We start from the raw sequence: 15,399 nt of genomic DNA, 5'->3' as shown, positions 1-15,399 counted from the left end.
TGCACTGGCTTCACGAAAACCTGTAAAAAAACACGTAGATTTGCACATAAAAACAGCGTTTGTACACAAATGCTTTACCAGAAGAGTGAAATGGCCACTCCACAACATCATTTTCCACTTAAGTCGTTTAATCCTTGTGTTGTCTTCCCTTGTGATTTCTTAAATTGTTGTCCCTTTTTCAATACCGTTGACACTTTTTTTCCTATGTTTGTCACTTTTTTGTCGTCAACTCTACGTAGGTAACATTAAATTATTAACTTTATAATTATTTGTGGAATTTAGGGTCAATAAACCTCATTTATAGGATATTATACCTAATGTTTGAGTTAGAAAAGCAGAAATTAGGAATTATTTAGACCAAAATGAAAGGAATGGATGTTGATGGATAATCACAGACTGGAATACTATTTTTTTTTCAAATGCGATAGAAATTGAATAAGACGCCCCAAAATGAATGAAAGAAGAGTGTGTCCTTGCCAAAGAGCGTTGTGTGGAATCAATTGTTATTTTGGGTAGTTACAAAAGTTAAAAGAACACTGATATAGGGAAACGAATCAATTTGACCCGAGGACAACATGAGGGTTAAAGATTATTAAACAATGCATGTGTTTTAACATATAAACTACAGAACAGGATTAGGGCCTAGCTACAAAAAATATTTAATTTCTGAGACTTAAGTCAGAATTCTGACTTAAAACTTTGAATTCTGAGATTAAAATTAGTCAACTACATTTTTTATATTGGCCCTAGTCCTCTTCCATCATGAACGAGATGACTGGATTTTGGGTAGTTAAAAAGAAACATTGATATAGGACAACTTGAGGGTTAACAACCAGATCACAGAGAACAAGATTCAACATACAAGTGTTTTTTATTTACATCTTTGCATGAAACAGCCTTTCCTGGATCAAAATGTAAGGAATTGGTATTCATTCATAGGTAATGGGCAACACAGTTGGTGTTGCCCAACACCACATTTATGACTTAAACACAGCTTTATGATACCATAATGTCAGAGAACACACCTCTGTGTGTGTGTGTGTGTGTGTAAACACGTTCTAAAAACTGTCGCTCTGAACATGAAGGCAGGATATTGAATCTATCTGTGACTCTGACTGTTAATAAGATCCATACAGCAAGTTTCCTGTCCATTTCAGCCATAAACACACCAGCGGCTTGCTAACATGGGACCACATCGTGTTTGATTTGGACTCTACATCATACCAGCTATGTCCGATTTAATGAAGCGGGAAACAAACAGCGGAGGGGAGAAACGCTTCAAAACACTTTTAATTGTAATGTAGATTTTAGACATCGGGACGCTCAGAAACACAAAATTTAAAACTACTATGTTAAAAACCCCAAAATCACAGTTTTAAATAAAATCCAGAATACAGATTTTGGTTATTTATCACCGTTTTATGACCCAGATAATAGATAAAAAAGTTAATTGCAACTGGTCTACTCTTACCTCCTTGTCATTTTTGTCATTATAAACATGTACACGGGTCAGGTGCCAACAACTAGCATAGCTTTAGCTCAAAGATCTGACCAATAACCGCTTTTGCAATAACAATTTGGCACTTATAAACACAATAGGCAATTACAGTGAAACCCCTTATGAAGTTAGCTAATGTTAGCCATTAACAGTCAATTTCAGGCTAGGTCATGCATCCATGCATGATAAACAAGTTGGTAGTAGATGGTTGTCAAATGCTGGCTGTTACTAATCCATGTACTATCTCCCAGATCCAGCAGAGGTCCCTCTCTGCCTTCCTGATGAGAGCTGAGTCTTTGCAGCTGCCTGCAAAGACTCATCATCCCCCAGCCCTGTTCAATCAGCTCGTCAGCCTGGGCCAGTACGTCTGGCCCTTGTCTCCAAGTTTGACTGTAAAAACTTAAGTTCCTCAGTATTTTAGTTTTTAGTTTTATTTTTGTTGTTGACAAAGTTTTAGTATTGGCTTTTCTTCTGTTTATAGAGTTTTGCTATATTCTTTTGGTTCCTGTAAGCTACTGTCTAAAGTAAAGGTTTTGAAGAGACACTGTCTTGTCTCCTGTGTTTTTGGGAAACAATATTTCATATGCATTAATCCTTGCATCGTCTTCCTGTCAAAATTGAAGGTCAACACTTTTGTTGACGATTTTTATTGATGTTTTTAACTTTTCTTACTTTGTTGTCTTTTTTTCAACACCTGTGACGCTTTTTTTCTTCTATGTTTGGCACGTTTTTAACGTTTTCAATGTAAAACTAACTTAACTTATTTTTGGAATATGTGTTCATTGAACCTCATTCGTAGGAAATTGTACCTAATGTTTGAGTTTGAAAAGCAGAAATTAGGAATTATTTAATCTAAAATTGATGGATGTGTATGCTGTTGGATAATCACAGACAGGAATATATCAACTTTTACAAAATACTATTTCAAAACCACTTCAATTTATTTTTAAAATGCTATAAAATCGAAGAAGACACCCCAAAAATAATGAAAGTAGAGATTTGTACCTGCCGCAATGCTTTGTGTGGAATCAATCATGTTATTTTGGGGAATTAAAAAGAACACTGATTTAGGAAAACGGGATTCAATTTAGATATAAGCCATGAAAATGTGTCAAAAATCTCGTAGCAGTGCCATTGTATGAAACACACTCACCCGAAGCAGTGACAGGCTGGAGTTTATCATGAAGTCTGTGTCTCCATCTGCTGGTCATCACTGTACTGCATCTGATGTCCAACTGGCACTCCTACCATTGGCAGGCCATGTTTGTGGATTTTCACAATAAGAAACACTTGGATATTTCTGACTAAATTGGCTGAATTTTTTGAAAATTAAATTTGATTACTTTATAGTCTCACTTTCCTGCGGAGGAGGGTCTGGCTAGTTGTTGCAGCAAAAATCAAGGATGGGACAAAAACGTGCTCTGGTTTATTGACATTACTGCTAGAAAACCAATCATATGGTCTTGGCTGGTGCTAAGCACCGGGAAAAGCTGCCGGGCCGCTGCAAAATAGCCTCGGGAATGAACTTGTTTTGGTGGAACGTGTGCATGTTCAAAAGTTGTTTTAGTCATGCAACAGAAAACTCAGACTGGACAGATAGTCTAGCTAGCTGTCTGGATTTACTCTGCAGAGACCTGAGGAGCAGTTACCCATAGTCCTCAAAAATCCACCGGAGTTTAGGCCGCCAACACAAAGAAAGCCCCAGGCAAATTGTCCTTTTCCTTCAGTACTCTGTCTGGGTTTGTGGTATATTCTCGAGTTATCTCCAGCCAAATATTTGGCGGTCCAATCAGCAAACAGAGGGAGTGGCTGAGAACAATGAAGTTGAGGTTCTGTAACCTTCGGTGAGTTCCGTAATGGCGGCAGAGAAAGATGCAAGCGAAACCATTTGGTCTGTTGTGGCAAGGCTGCCGAATAACCACAAGTTAAAATCCGAGCAAGAACAATCTTTGCCGAGTTTTCTTGGTGGCCATGTTGTTGTGGCTCTCTTCCCCACGGGGTTCGGGAAAAGTTAGATTTTCCAGCTTGCACCGTCAGTGATGAAGGCGTTGGCTAAAGCTAACGCTAGCAATGCTAAGCTGACATCACGACCAAACGTTAGCGATGGGTTAGGGCAGATCCAGAGTGGCTCTGGGCAGATCCAATAGTTTTGGGTACCCACCTTCAAGGAAGTTAACACTTGTCAATGGAGATGGTCCAGACCTTCTGTACAGATAAAATGTACCAGAGTCTGGTAGGACCAGGCTACTCGTGACCTTAGTATTGCGTCAATGTTTCTTGACCAAACCCACTTCACCTTTTGGGGGTTAAATGAAATCTGTTCAAAGACAGCGTCACTGGATGTTGGGCAGGATATCATACAGTAGCACTCGTCACATTACAAAGGGTGAGTGGATCCCAAATAGAAGCCATTGTCATTCCATTGTCTTCTCTGAACTCTTACTGAGGTGTGTGAAGTGTATGTGCACCATGGCTGTGCACCAACATTTAAATCATCTGTTAAAATGAGCAATACCAAAGTACACAGCCATCAGCCTGCAGGTGCCGCATGCAGACACTCATTTGAACTACTTTTTTTAAGGCCTGCAAATGCTTTTTCCTCTGATTACTTTGGCAGATACTAAAATCTCAATTGAGCCCATCACAGACTATACCTGTGTACCTGCAATGCTGTGGTGTAATCTAACTTATTGTAGTGGGTACATCGTGTTATTTTCTCTGCATGTTCTGCAGCATTTGTTCAGTTTGCAGTCACATTAAGCAACCCCTATTGGCAAAAACAAATAGCTTAAGTGAAAGTTCTGTCACAAAACTACATTTTACGTGGGATCTGAGTGAATTGCAGGATTTTAAAACCGTGAGTAAGAGCACATCTTCTGTGGAGATTAGACTTGCAATAGAATAATGGTGTTTTAAAACGACTGTATTGTGGATCCAGAAAAACATGCTAAACTTGAAGACACCCACGCACACACCCATGATGTGAAAATGTTTTGATTCACACTTGCAACGGTATACCAGTGTGCTTGGCATGCAAGGCTTGCCGTAGCTTGTGGGAAAACCTCCATTTGCCAAGAAAATAATTTGTATACACACATAAGATTTTAGAACCTGCAGCCGCCTAAAGCACTGCCCCCTCTTCTTGTCAACGTGTTCAGGCTTTTATTTTTACATTCTTTGTTTCAGGCATGACTCAGACTAACACTCTATCATCATTTATCACAGAATTCCAAAAAAGATGAATTGTTATGGAGCCCCCAAGGTGACATGGAGAAAAAAACAACAACAATATTACAAAAAAGATTTTAACTTTTGCGAAATCTTGACTTTGACATGGAGAAAAAAGAAAGAAACAAAATGGGGAAAATATATATTCTAATTATTAAAACATGTGCTGGAACAAACACGTTTGCGAGATTTTGATTTTGTTTTGCGAGGTCTCGAGTTTTATTTGCGAGATCTTGACTTTGTGAAGAGAATGGAGAAAAAAAAAAATATTTTTAAATTAATAAAACATGTACAGGAACAATCATTTTTGCGAGATCTTGCCTTTGTTTTGTAAGATCTCGAGTTGTATTTGCATATAAATAGCTAGCTATGCCATGGCTGTATTAAGAGAACAAACTAGATATACTTGTAAGAGACACGAGAAAGAAGATGAACAAGAATGTTGCTACGACAATACAAACTAGCACTATTGACATCATCAGTCAATGACATTGTTCATTATTACACTTCTGTTTGGCATGTAGTAATTAGTAATGCTTATCAAAATAAACAATGGATGCATTTAGACAACCAAGGTGATGTAATCATGCCATGCTACTAGCTAGATACTAGCTAGCTACTAATGTTAGCCTTCAGTCATTGACATCAACAGTCAACAACAATGTCCATTAAAACATTTCACTTTGGCATGTATTAATTAGCAATGCTTATCGAAATAAACTTTGGATGTTTTTAGACAACCAAGAAGATGTAATCATGTTGTGCCAGCTAGCTAGCTACTAGCTAGCTACTAAGGTTAGCCTTGGATTTGCAAGATCTTGCAAAGAAAACTTGATAACTTGCAAAACAAAGTCAAGATCTCGCAAAAGGGATTGTTCCAGTACAATTTTGTTCCAGTAAAAAAATTTTCCCATGTCAAAGTCAAGATCATGCAACTATAACTCGAGATCTCCCAAAACAAAGTCAAGATCTTGCTTTGGTAGTTGGTTATCTCATTGAGACTGTCTAAGTGTGTTTGTGCCTGAACCAAAAAAATGTAAAAAATAAAAGCCTGAATACAATGAGTAGAGGAGGGTGCAGTGGCCAACTTGGAGGCGGGCTTTAGGCTGCCTAACCAAAATACCAACTGTCGCGTTCTTGTCACTCGGGTCGCGGGAAACGTGCCGTTCATAAAGCCACCCATAATCTTTTCCCAAACCTAACAGCGCTTTTCGATAAAGCATGTTCAGATACGCTAAATGAGACTTTTAGCGTCAATATCAATGGCAAGGGCACCTGACCAAGAGTGTGTATTTCACACAATGGGAGTGAGAAAGTTCTAGACCTGCTCCCACCAACCACAGCTACAAACACCAACAGGCGGCTGTGAAACAGAAACCAGCTTACAGAAGTTCACTGCAACAAACACACTGAAGACAGCAACGTGGGCTACAGCAGTCCGATCTGTGCAGCACTGTCTGGAACGACTAGCTGAAGTAAAGAGTGTTGTTCAACTCAATTTACTGTACTTAGGTACTTGCATAGATCAATCATCAAAAGGACGGCTGTTTATTATTTCTTGAAATGTGTATGTGAGTATAACCGTATGGGTGCAAATGTGTATAATGACATGTATATTTATTAATTTTGATTTTTCTAGGGCTAGACTTTCTTTTTTTCTAAATCAACGTGAGCTCTGGTTTTTATGAAGTTGTTTGACTGTGAGCATGAATTCAGTGAACTCAAACTGAAAGAGCATGTTTGTTTCAGTTCTGTGGAAGTCACACCCAGCAGGACTGGAGTGTGAATCCAGAAAAAGAAGCTGAACTTTAAAACAAACACACACACACACACACACACACACACACACACATTCCTAGCGATCGCTTAGGGCAAAACGTACGTCTTGGTTACCCAATCAAAAATACTTGTTCAGCCAGCTCTGTGTTTGGATAACTGAAAAAAATAGCCCATAAACATCCTATCTTACTTCTGATTGGTTGGGCAGCCTGCCTACAAAGTCGCCCCCTGCCTCGCCCTCTTCTCCTCGTGTTCAGGCTTGTTTCATGGTGTTTTTTGATGTACCTTTCGAATTGTCGGTTTTGGTTGGTTTGGTGTATTTGAGAGACTTGCAGTGGCACAGGTGAGCAGCCAGGCTGATCTGTCGAGTGCCAGTGATTTAAGCTGCGTGAGGGGGATGTTCTCTGACGTTAGGACAGGGCCTGAAGTTACCACCTGCCACTGTGGCTACCACCCACGTTTTTGTCTCACAAAGTTGAAAAACAGAAATTGCTCTGTCTCTATGATCCTATCCTATCCTATCCAGAATGAAGGCATTCATACAGTTTGATAAAGAACTTATTGGACTTTAACCTATTATCAACTTTTTGTGACATATAATATGAATGTCTAGTTCGTCATTTGATGCCTTTTGGAGATTTTTCCATCTTTTCTTGGCTTCTTTGGGCACAATAATATTTTTTTTACCTGAGGTGCCCAAACTTTTGAACCCCACTGTATATGTACTGGACTCAACACTGATGAGACAAAAAATTTAACTTTTTGTCTGTTGTTGTACACAAAAAAAAATAAACCCAGCTTCAATATTTTAAGTTGGAATTTTCTGGTTGGTACTGCACTGAAACAGGGAAAGAAATGAGTGATATGATCACTTAAAGGGGCTCTAAGCAATGTTGGGTGGCGTTTCTTCTTGCTAGATGGGTGCTAGATGAGACTCTGAGACACCACAATATTGCAATAAGGGCAACCTGCCCGATTGGTTCATTTACATTTTGCACATTTTGTTTTTCCCCATCTTGTATATATTTAAATATTTGTTCTTATATTCTTATATTTTATTCTTATATTTTGTTATTATTATTATTATTTCATGTATATTGTATGTATGTATATTTTGTGTGCTGCTGTAACACTGTAATTTCCCATTTTTTTGGGATCAATAAATATCTATCTATCTATCTATCTATCTATCTATCTATCTATCTTCTTGTTGACGTTCGAAGTAGTATTAGAATAGTATTTCGCCAGATTACAAATCCTACCCATTACTGAGTAAACCACTTTTAATAAGGAAAACCAAGTAAGTAACTTTTACTTAAAGTACATTTTAAATAAGCTACTAATTACTTTTACTTGAGTCATTTTTCAGATATGTAATTTCACTTTTACTTAGTGGTATTGGTACCTTTACTTGAGTACAATGTAAGCCTGAACACGAGGAGAAGAGGGCGAGGCAGTGGGCGACTTTGTAGGCAGGCTGCCCGACCAATCAGAAGTAAGATAGGATGTTTTGGTGCTATTTGTTTTTCTTATCTAACCACAGAGCTGGCTGAACAAGGTTTCTTGTGTTTTGATTGGGTAAGCTATTTGCATGTTTTGTCCTAAGCTAAGAAGGGTGTGTCTGTGTGAGTGAGTGAGTGTGTGTGAGTGAGTGAGTGTGTGTGTGTGTGTGTGTGTGTGTGTGTGTGTGTGTGTGTGCACGCTTGTTTTTCTGGATTCACACTTCAGTCCTGCCGAATGCGATTCGTTTTGCCCTAAGCTAAGAAGTGTGTGTGTGTGTGTGTGTGTGTGTTTTAAAGTTCAATCAAGCAACAAGAAACATGTTCAGCCAGCTCTGTGTTTAGATAATGAAATCAAACAGCAAAATTCCTTGACGGTTTTAATTCCAACAAAAGAACACATTCCTCTTTTCCTTTGAAAAAGGATGTTTCATCTCGACTCATTTATTTAGATACAATAGGGTTTGAATAGTTCACAAAGAAATGAATATTGAATATGCATGCATGCATACAGCAACAGCAAGTAGGACAGTGTTAATTACGTTTATGTGTGTTACTGACTTCTTTTTATTAAAAATAACCGCTAACATTGGTAAGGTCTGTGTCCTTTTGTGCAGGGTTCTATTAACCCTCCTGTTTTTTAATCAGAAATGTGCATTTTTTTTTAACCAAATTGTCAAAAAATAATAAGGTGGAGTAACGTCAGTTTAGCAACTTTCATAGAATGCGGGTGTTTTATTCAATGTTATAGAAATGAACTGATAAAGGAACATTAACAAAGTGACAAAAATGTTGAAAAAAACAACAACAAAACTGACAAAACTCCAGAAAAGTGACAAAACGTCGGCAGAAGTGACAATAATGTCGGAAAGCGCTTCAAGAACTTGCTAAAATTTCTTGAATTAATTTAATTAATTTAAATAAAAAAATGGGAAAAGTGAAGAAAAAAAAAATCTTGTATAGGAAATCTGAAATTTAGACCCAGAAAAACTAAAAGTTGCATGACTGACGGGAAGACGACACAAGGGTTAAACATGCTGGCTTCCATCCCACCTGATCTGATCTCGTCTGAAGTCACTGCCGTAAGGCGGGAGGCGCCTATCCAGCCTAGATTCAGATGATTATTATTTTTATTTTTTTTGCACACAGGTGAGACTATATATACACCAATGAGATGAGAGCAGAAGCCACTTCCCCCAGCAGCTGTTAGCGTCAGTGTTCAGGTGAGTTTCTGCTTCTTTGTGTTTGTTTGTCATTTAGTAATTGAAACAATTGTGTAATGTAACATGGGAAAACTAATAAAATGTATGTTTTTGATATGTGCTTTAAGAAAAGAAAAGTGCATAGAAAGATGATACAATTACACAACTGAGCACAAAAGCACATCAGAATTTGGTCAATTATTTTTTTTAAAGGGTGTCATGTCAAAGAAGGAAAACAAGTGGACATGGAAAAGTGCAAGAAAATGGACCGAAGGAAATATCTATAGACACAAATGCACAGTGGGGCACTAAATAACATCTGCAGCTTGCCCCTCAAGGAGTCTCAGTACAGGGGTCCCACATCTCATCAAACACATCTCCTCTTTCTCCGTTGTTGTATCTCAGTCTCTCCAAGTGAAATGCATAAGACATTTCTCCCAACCACAACTTATGTGTAGGCACAGAGTCCATTTTCAGTCACCATCCCGAGGAATTTGCCGCTCCCAGGATCGCTACAAGGGGGTTAGGTTTCATACTGTTCCGAAGCGTTTGTGTCTATTCATGTAGAGGGGCACCTGCAATCTGGTTTTAACATTTCATTTTGGCTTCAAGCTGACATTTGCACAGATAATACCGTGTTTCACCAGTGTTTGTCTTGATGACCGTCCTTAAGTGACTCTCACTTTTGTTTAATTTCTTTTTGTTATTTTTTTAATTAAAAAAAAAAATGCTGCTAAGCTTTTGATCATTTCATGAGTTTCCTTTTTACTAAGTTGGTGCAATTATCGATCACAGTCAGCAGATGGATGGTTGATGTCCTCCTACTTGACAGACAAAATGTGCGCATGTAGAATGTCTTTATTTGCTTCCAATGTGTGTTTTACTTTCAGGAGAACGTCACAGCACATAAAAACTTCACCGAAACACCTTACCCTCCGCCCTTGGACAACGCCTCCACACATCTTTGCCAACCTCGTAACTGCAGTGGTTTCTTTTTTTGTTTGGGGAAAATGTCTGATCTGCAATCTGCTGTAGCTCTCCTCATCAAAGTTTTCCACTCCTACTCTGGAAAAGAAGGGGACAAGCACAAGCTGAATAAAGCGGAGCTGAAGACCCTGTTAAAGAATGAATTGGGATTAAAAGTGAGTATCTGTGTTCACCTCGGTCTTGCATTGCTCTGGGTGGTTTGCATTTCTTTAAACCAAACACAGTCGTATAGGGGGGGTGCTGAGCCCTGGATGGATTTAATACCTAATTTCTTTGAAACAGAAATAATTTTTGACTAATAATCAAGATCAGGGGATGTGGACTGGATCACAGAATGTCAAAGTTTGGCTTCAGCATGCTATTTTAAAACCATTTAAACATTATTTTTGAAATGCTATAAATTTGATTAAAAGACCTATCTGTTGTCTGTTTTTATTGTTTTTGCATATTCTGTTTTAGAAGGCTTTTTTTCCGGTTATTTATTATGCGTTTATCTTATGTTGTTTTCTATATTTGTACAGCACTTTGGGGCAGAAGTGACTGTTTGTGAATGTGCTATATAAAGAAACTTTGACCTTGACCTTCAATTTAATGTAAATAATCATTAATTTTACCTGCAAAGAACACCCATCCTTTGGCAATAAACCTTGATCTTGTGAAACTAATTCCTCTCTGGTTCAATTTTCATGATGATCTTTCTGTTTTAGGATGACGGTAGCCCCGAGGTCCAGGATATTATCAAGAGCCTGGATGCAGACAAAGACGGTGAAGTGGACTTCCAGGAGTATGTCATTTTCGTTGCTTCACTGGTCATGGTCATGGAGGAATTCTTCAAAAAGTGATGACAGCTGTATGAAAAGCAAGAACACCCTGAGTTTTAAGAAATAATAAGTCTAATATTTTGCATTTAATCAATAACCCTTTCTTTACATTCATATGCTAATAATGTTATTTGGGTGATGGAAGTTGTAATAATAACATAATGCAATATATGCATGCTAAAAAACACTTCTGATATTCTTGCCATTTTGCCTCCATCTCAATAAAGATCACATCCTGTTTTCACATGTCTCTTATTTTAAAAAGCAAGGTGGAAAAATTAGTCATGTCTATGGGATAGTTCAGACATTTCATAGTAGGGATTAGCCACTAGCAGAGGGATAGCCACTATCCCTCTGTCCCCTTGAGCCAGACCCCAGTGTGCAGTGTTTGAAGTCTGGACCTCCATCAGCAGGCACCCAGATATGTTTGTGATCTGGTTCATGACGATGCACTTTTGAAACTTGCGTAATGTAAGACCTGTTCACATGGGGAACAGATTTTATACATGTGGCCTTGAGCAGCACCCAGTGTCTGATGAGGGTAATTCATAATTTTCTGTTGACAAAATGCATTATACAGAGAATCAGGTAAACATAGATAGCACATAAATCAAAACTATTTCATACACAAAGTAGTATGTCTGGATGAAAATACACATACACTGGATACATTAGATGAAAATATTGATAAAAAATGGGAGTACATGTATACATGTAAAATCAAAGGTTATAAGTGTACAACTGTGAGACAATAAATGCACGCCATTCTCATTTGATCAAAGACAAAAACAGGAACACTGCACAGCTACCCATAGGGTCACCTGTCAACTTGGACTATATAGCTACATGGGTGTGTGAACAATACATGTTCAGCAACATTAAAATCCTTTTTGAAAACGAGGGAATCCACAGAACACATTCATCAGCCTGCAGTTGACACTGGATGGCACTATTTATGCCTTGGTTGCTGATTAGTTATCATGGCCCTATCCTTCCCCCTCTGTATTGTCTTTTCTCTCTATCGTGATCCACCAAACCATTTCACTGCTTTTCATTGTACAGTCAGGCAAGTAGTTGTTACTCAATTTAAAACAACTATTGAGATTTGACATATTTTCAGCCAAAAGCCTTCAATACAAGATTCTAACATATTTTTTTTTTATCCTTCTAAGATAGAGAAGACATCAAAATGTTAAAGCTCTCCTAGGAGACACCGAGGATACTGATAAAACTGATAAAATTCCCAGCAGACAAACTGCCCATAAATCTTGCAGCTCTAAACAGCAGAATAAAGCCGTTTCTGCAGGTGTTCCATGTCTGCTTCTGCTTCTGCTGCATAACAAAAAGTGTTTATCTTTAGTCCTATTGGGTCCTATGTGTGTAATGTAAGTGTAATACATTATAAATGTATGTAACAAATTTAAATTGCAGCAGTCTTACTTAAAAAAAAAAAGTTTAACATTTTGGAAAGAAACTGAGAAGTAGAGCCCCAGTGATGATGATTTTTAATGACAAGTGCACTTAAACCATTTTTATTTCATCTGTGATGTGATGATGCGGAGGGAGGACCCAAAAGCAGAGTAAGCAGCAGGCAGGAGAGAGCTTCAAAAAGGCTTCATTGTAACAGAAAACTAAGTCCACATAATCACAGGATGAAACAGAAGCTACAAAAAGTCCCAAAATAAAAATCAATCCCAAAAAAGCCCAGGGGGGTAAGCAAAGCAAAGCAACTCTCAAGAGCATTTCTAAATGTAACTGTAAATAATTCATTCAATGTTTCATAAAATAAACAAATAGTCTTTCTTTTCCCAAAAATTAAATACAGTAAGCGGGGCCAGGATGAGGGCCAAACATTACGGAGCCTTGACACAAAGGTTAAAGGATTAGAATTTATGTAACTCAGTGGTTCTTATTCTTTAGAATTTCAGTGGTCTTAGTTGATCCCTCAACATTAATTTAACTTTGGGCTCCTGGTCCCTACACCAGGGACCCCTGGACCTGTTCACCACAGACCCAAATCTTCTTAGCTGTTGCTGACATATGCTACTGTCTCTTCATGTCGTTCAATATGTTTGGCACATTGTCTGGGTCAGTTCTTATATCATAAGAAGTTAATAATGTAAATAATGTAAAGGCTAAATGCCCTAAAACCTGTTGGTACTACAACAATGCAAAGGCTCTTAACCCTACAGTTTTGCACGTATCATGTAAGACTTGATTTCTCCATTTTTTGCACAAAACTCTCCAGAAAGAGCCTTTTAATGGTTTATTTTTCAAAATAAATTCCGGGGGGGGGGCATACCCCCATCCCCCTCCCTACACATAACAAATCACAATTTAAACCCTGAAGGATATTGATGCTTTGTACTCTTTGTGGAAAATTTAGGTTGCCCCCCCCCAAATCTGACTCCAAGGTTTTTGGAAAAGTTGGCAGCTCTGCAAAAGATCATAAAGGACAGGACGAAACGACCTGACAATAGACAAGGGAAGCACAGACATTAAATACACAAGGTAACGAGGTAACGAGAGGCAGGTGACAACAGGGCAGGGAATCAGGTGGAAAACATCAGGTAATCAATAGAGCGGGAAGTAAAACTAAAGATAGGACGGAACAAAAACCCAACTTCAAAATAAAACAGGAAACAGAACATACAGACACTCAGGGGAACACAAGACAGGACCAACAACACAAAACCGGGGAGAAAACAAGATACAAACACAAGAATGGATAAAAAATGTAATAAACCAAAACATGTGAATTAGTTTTGTAGCTATGGAAGAAAAAGGTGATGGTATTTCTTTGACGTTCCTGTGCTTTTATAGTCTATAATATAATGTTTTTAATTCATCATTTTAAATGGAATGACTAGCAACCCCTGGACCAGGAGTATGGGTTTCTTAGATTTCGTTTCATTCACATGCAACTCAATCTTTCCATTTTTAACACTGATAAACATCTCTTAGCAGAGGAATGCATTCTGGAAAGCAATGTCCAACCAGGAGGCATTAAGCACCTGATGTATGACTCTAATGCTACCCTATCTATCTAGACAAGATCTAATAGGAGAGGAATTCAAATGGTTTGCAGTTGCTCTCATAATTGCATAAACACCTCTGTTGCCTGCAGTGTGTCGCTTCAATAAATGTCTGTTTAATCTGGTTGTCAAAGCGACCTTACTGCATTCTTTGTGTGAAATGCACAGCCAGGATGTGTCCGATGAAAGAAAGCTGGAATCTCAGTGCTTCTGAATGCACCGACAGGATTGTTTTTATTTCAGCAGAGAACAGAAGGAGCACAGCAGCTGGGTGAGCAGCACACTGTTAGACCAAATGTTACGACTTGGGAGTGAGAACGTGTTGGTTAGACTGGAAGGAAGAGATGATATCAGGGCCGGCAGGCTGACATGACCTGCCCCATCAGACACTGAGTGGTGCTCAAGGTTGCTCAAGGTAAGAGGTATGTTAAAGGTCCCATGACATGAGGCTCTTCGGATGCTTTTAAATAGACCTTAGTGGTCCCCTAATACTGTATCTGAAGTCTCTTTTATATAGACCTTAGTGGTCCCCTAATACTGTATCTGAAGTCTCTTTTATATAAACCTTAGTTGTCCCCTAATACTGTATCTGAAGTCTCTTTTATATAGACCTTAGTGGTCCCCTAATACTGTATCTGAAGTCTCTTTCATATAGACCTTAGTGGTCCCCTAATGTGGTCCCTGATACTGTATCTGAAGTCTCTTTTATATAGACCTTAGTGGTCCCCTAATACTGTATCTGAGGTCTCTTTCCCACAATTTAGCCTTGGTTTAGAGTTACAGCCACTAGAGACAGTCTCACAATGATAGGATGATCATAGGATGTGCCATTTCTGAGTCTGTAACTTTTGAGGAGGAGCGGGGGGGCAAGGTGGAGGCTGGGGGTGTGGCCTTCACAAACTGCCACTTTGCTCATTTGAAAGCCACGATGTCTCTCTCTCATGGGTAGGCCAAATTCTCTGGGTGGGAAAAGCAGAGAAAAGGGAGGTAACCTTACCACTTATGAGGTCATAAGGGGCTACCCATTCCAGATCGGTCCATCTGTGCTTTCATTTTCTCAAAGGCAGAGCAGGATACCCAGGGCTTGGTTTACCTATCTCTATTTCTAGCCACTAGGCACCATAGGCAGGCTGGGGGAATGCATATTAATGTTAAAAAAAACAGTTTGTTTAAACAGTGACAAATTATCTCTTTCCCAGCATGCAATCCTTCGCTTTTAAGTCTTTTGCAAACTGGCAACATGGGGCAGCTTTCTGTAGTATGTGTCTCTAAAATAAGTTTCAAAACATTAGGCTCGCTGGAGAGGAACTGAGTCTCATCTGTAGCAGGCGGGAGGGGGGGGGGGGGGGG

At 38.7% G+C, this 15,399-nt stretch overlaps 1 protein-coding gene across 1 annotated transcript; it reads left to right on the top strand.

The window, feature by feature from the left end:
- The first annotated feature begins 9,038 nt into the window (after nt 1-9,038).
- LOC117945888 (protein S100-B-like) lies at nt 9,039-11,256 on the top strand. The gene is made up of 3 exons (XM_034873619.1): nt 9,039-9,086; nt 10,097-10,348; nt 10,901-11,256. The coding sequence occupies exons 1-3, from the start codon at nt 9,039-9,041 to the stop codon at nt 11,033-11,035; spliced, it is 435 nt and encodes a 144-aa protein (XP_034729510.1). The 3' UTR covers nt 11,036-11,256.
- The last annotated feature ends 4,143 nt before the right edge of the window (nt 11,257-15,399 follow it).

The sequence above is a fragment of the Etheostoma cragini genome, chromosome 6 (genome assembly GCF_013103735.1).
Source record: "Etheostoma cragini isolate CJK2018 chromosome 6, CSU_Ecrag_1.0, whole genome shotgun sequence".
NCBI classification, from domain to species: domain Eukaryota; kingdom Metazoa; phylum Chordata; class Actinopteri; order Perciformes; family Percidae; genus Etheostoma; species Etheostoma cragini.
Note: the sequence above shows the minus strand (reverse complement) of the source record. Positions and strands in the feature narration are given on the sequence as shown.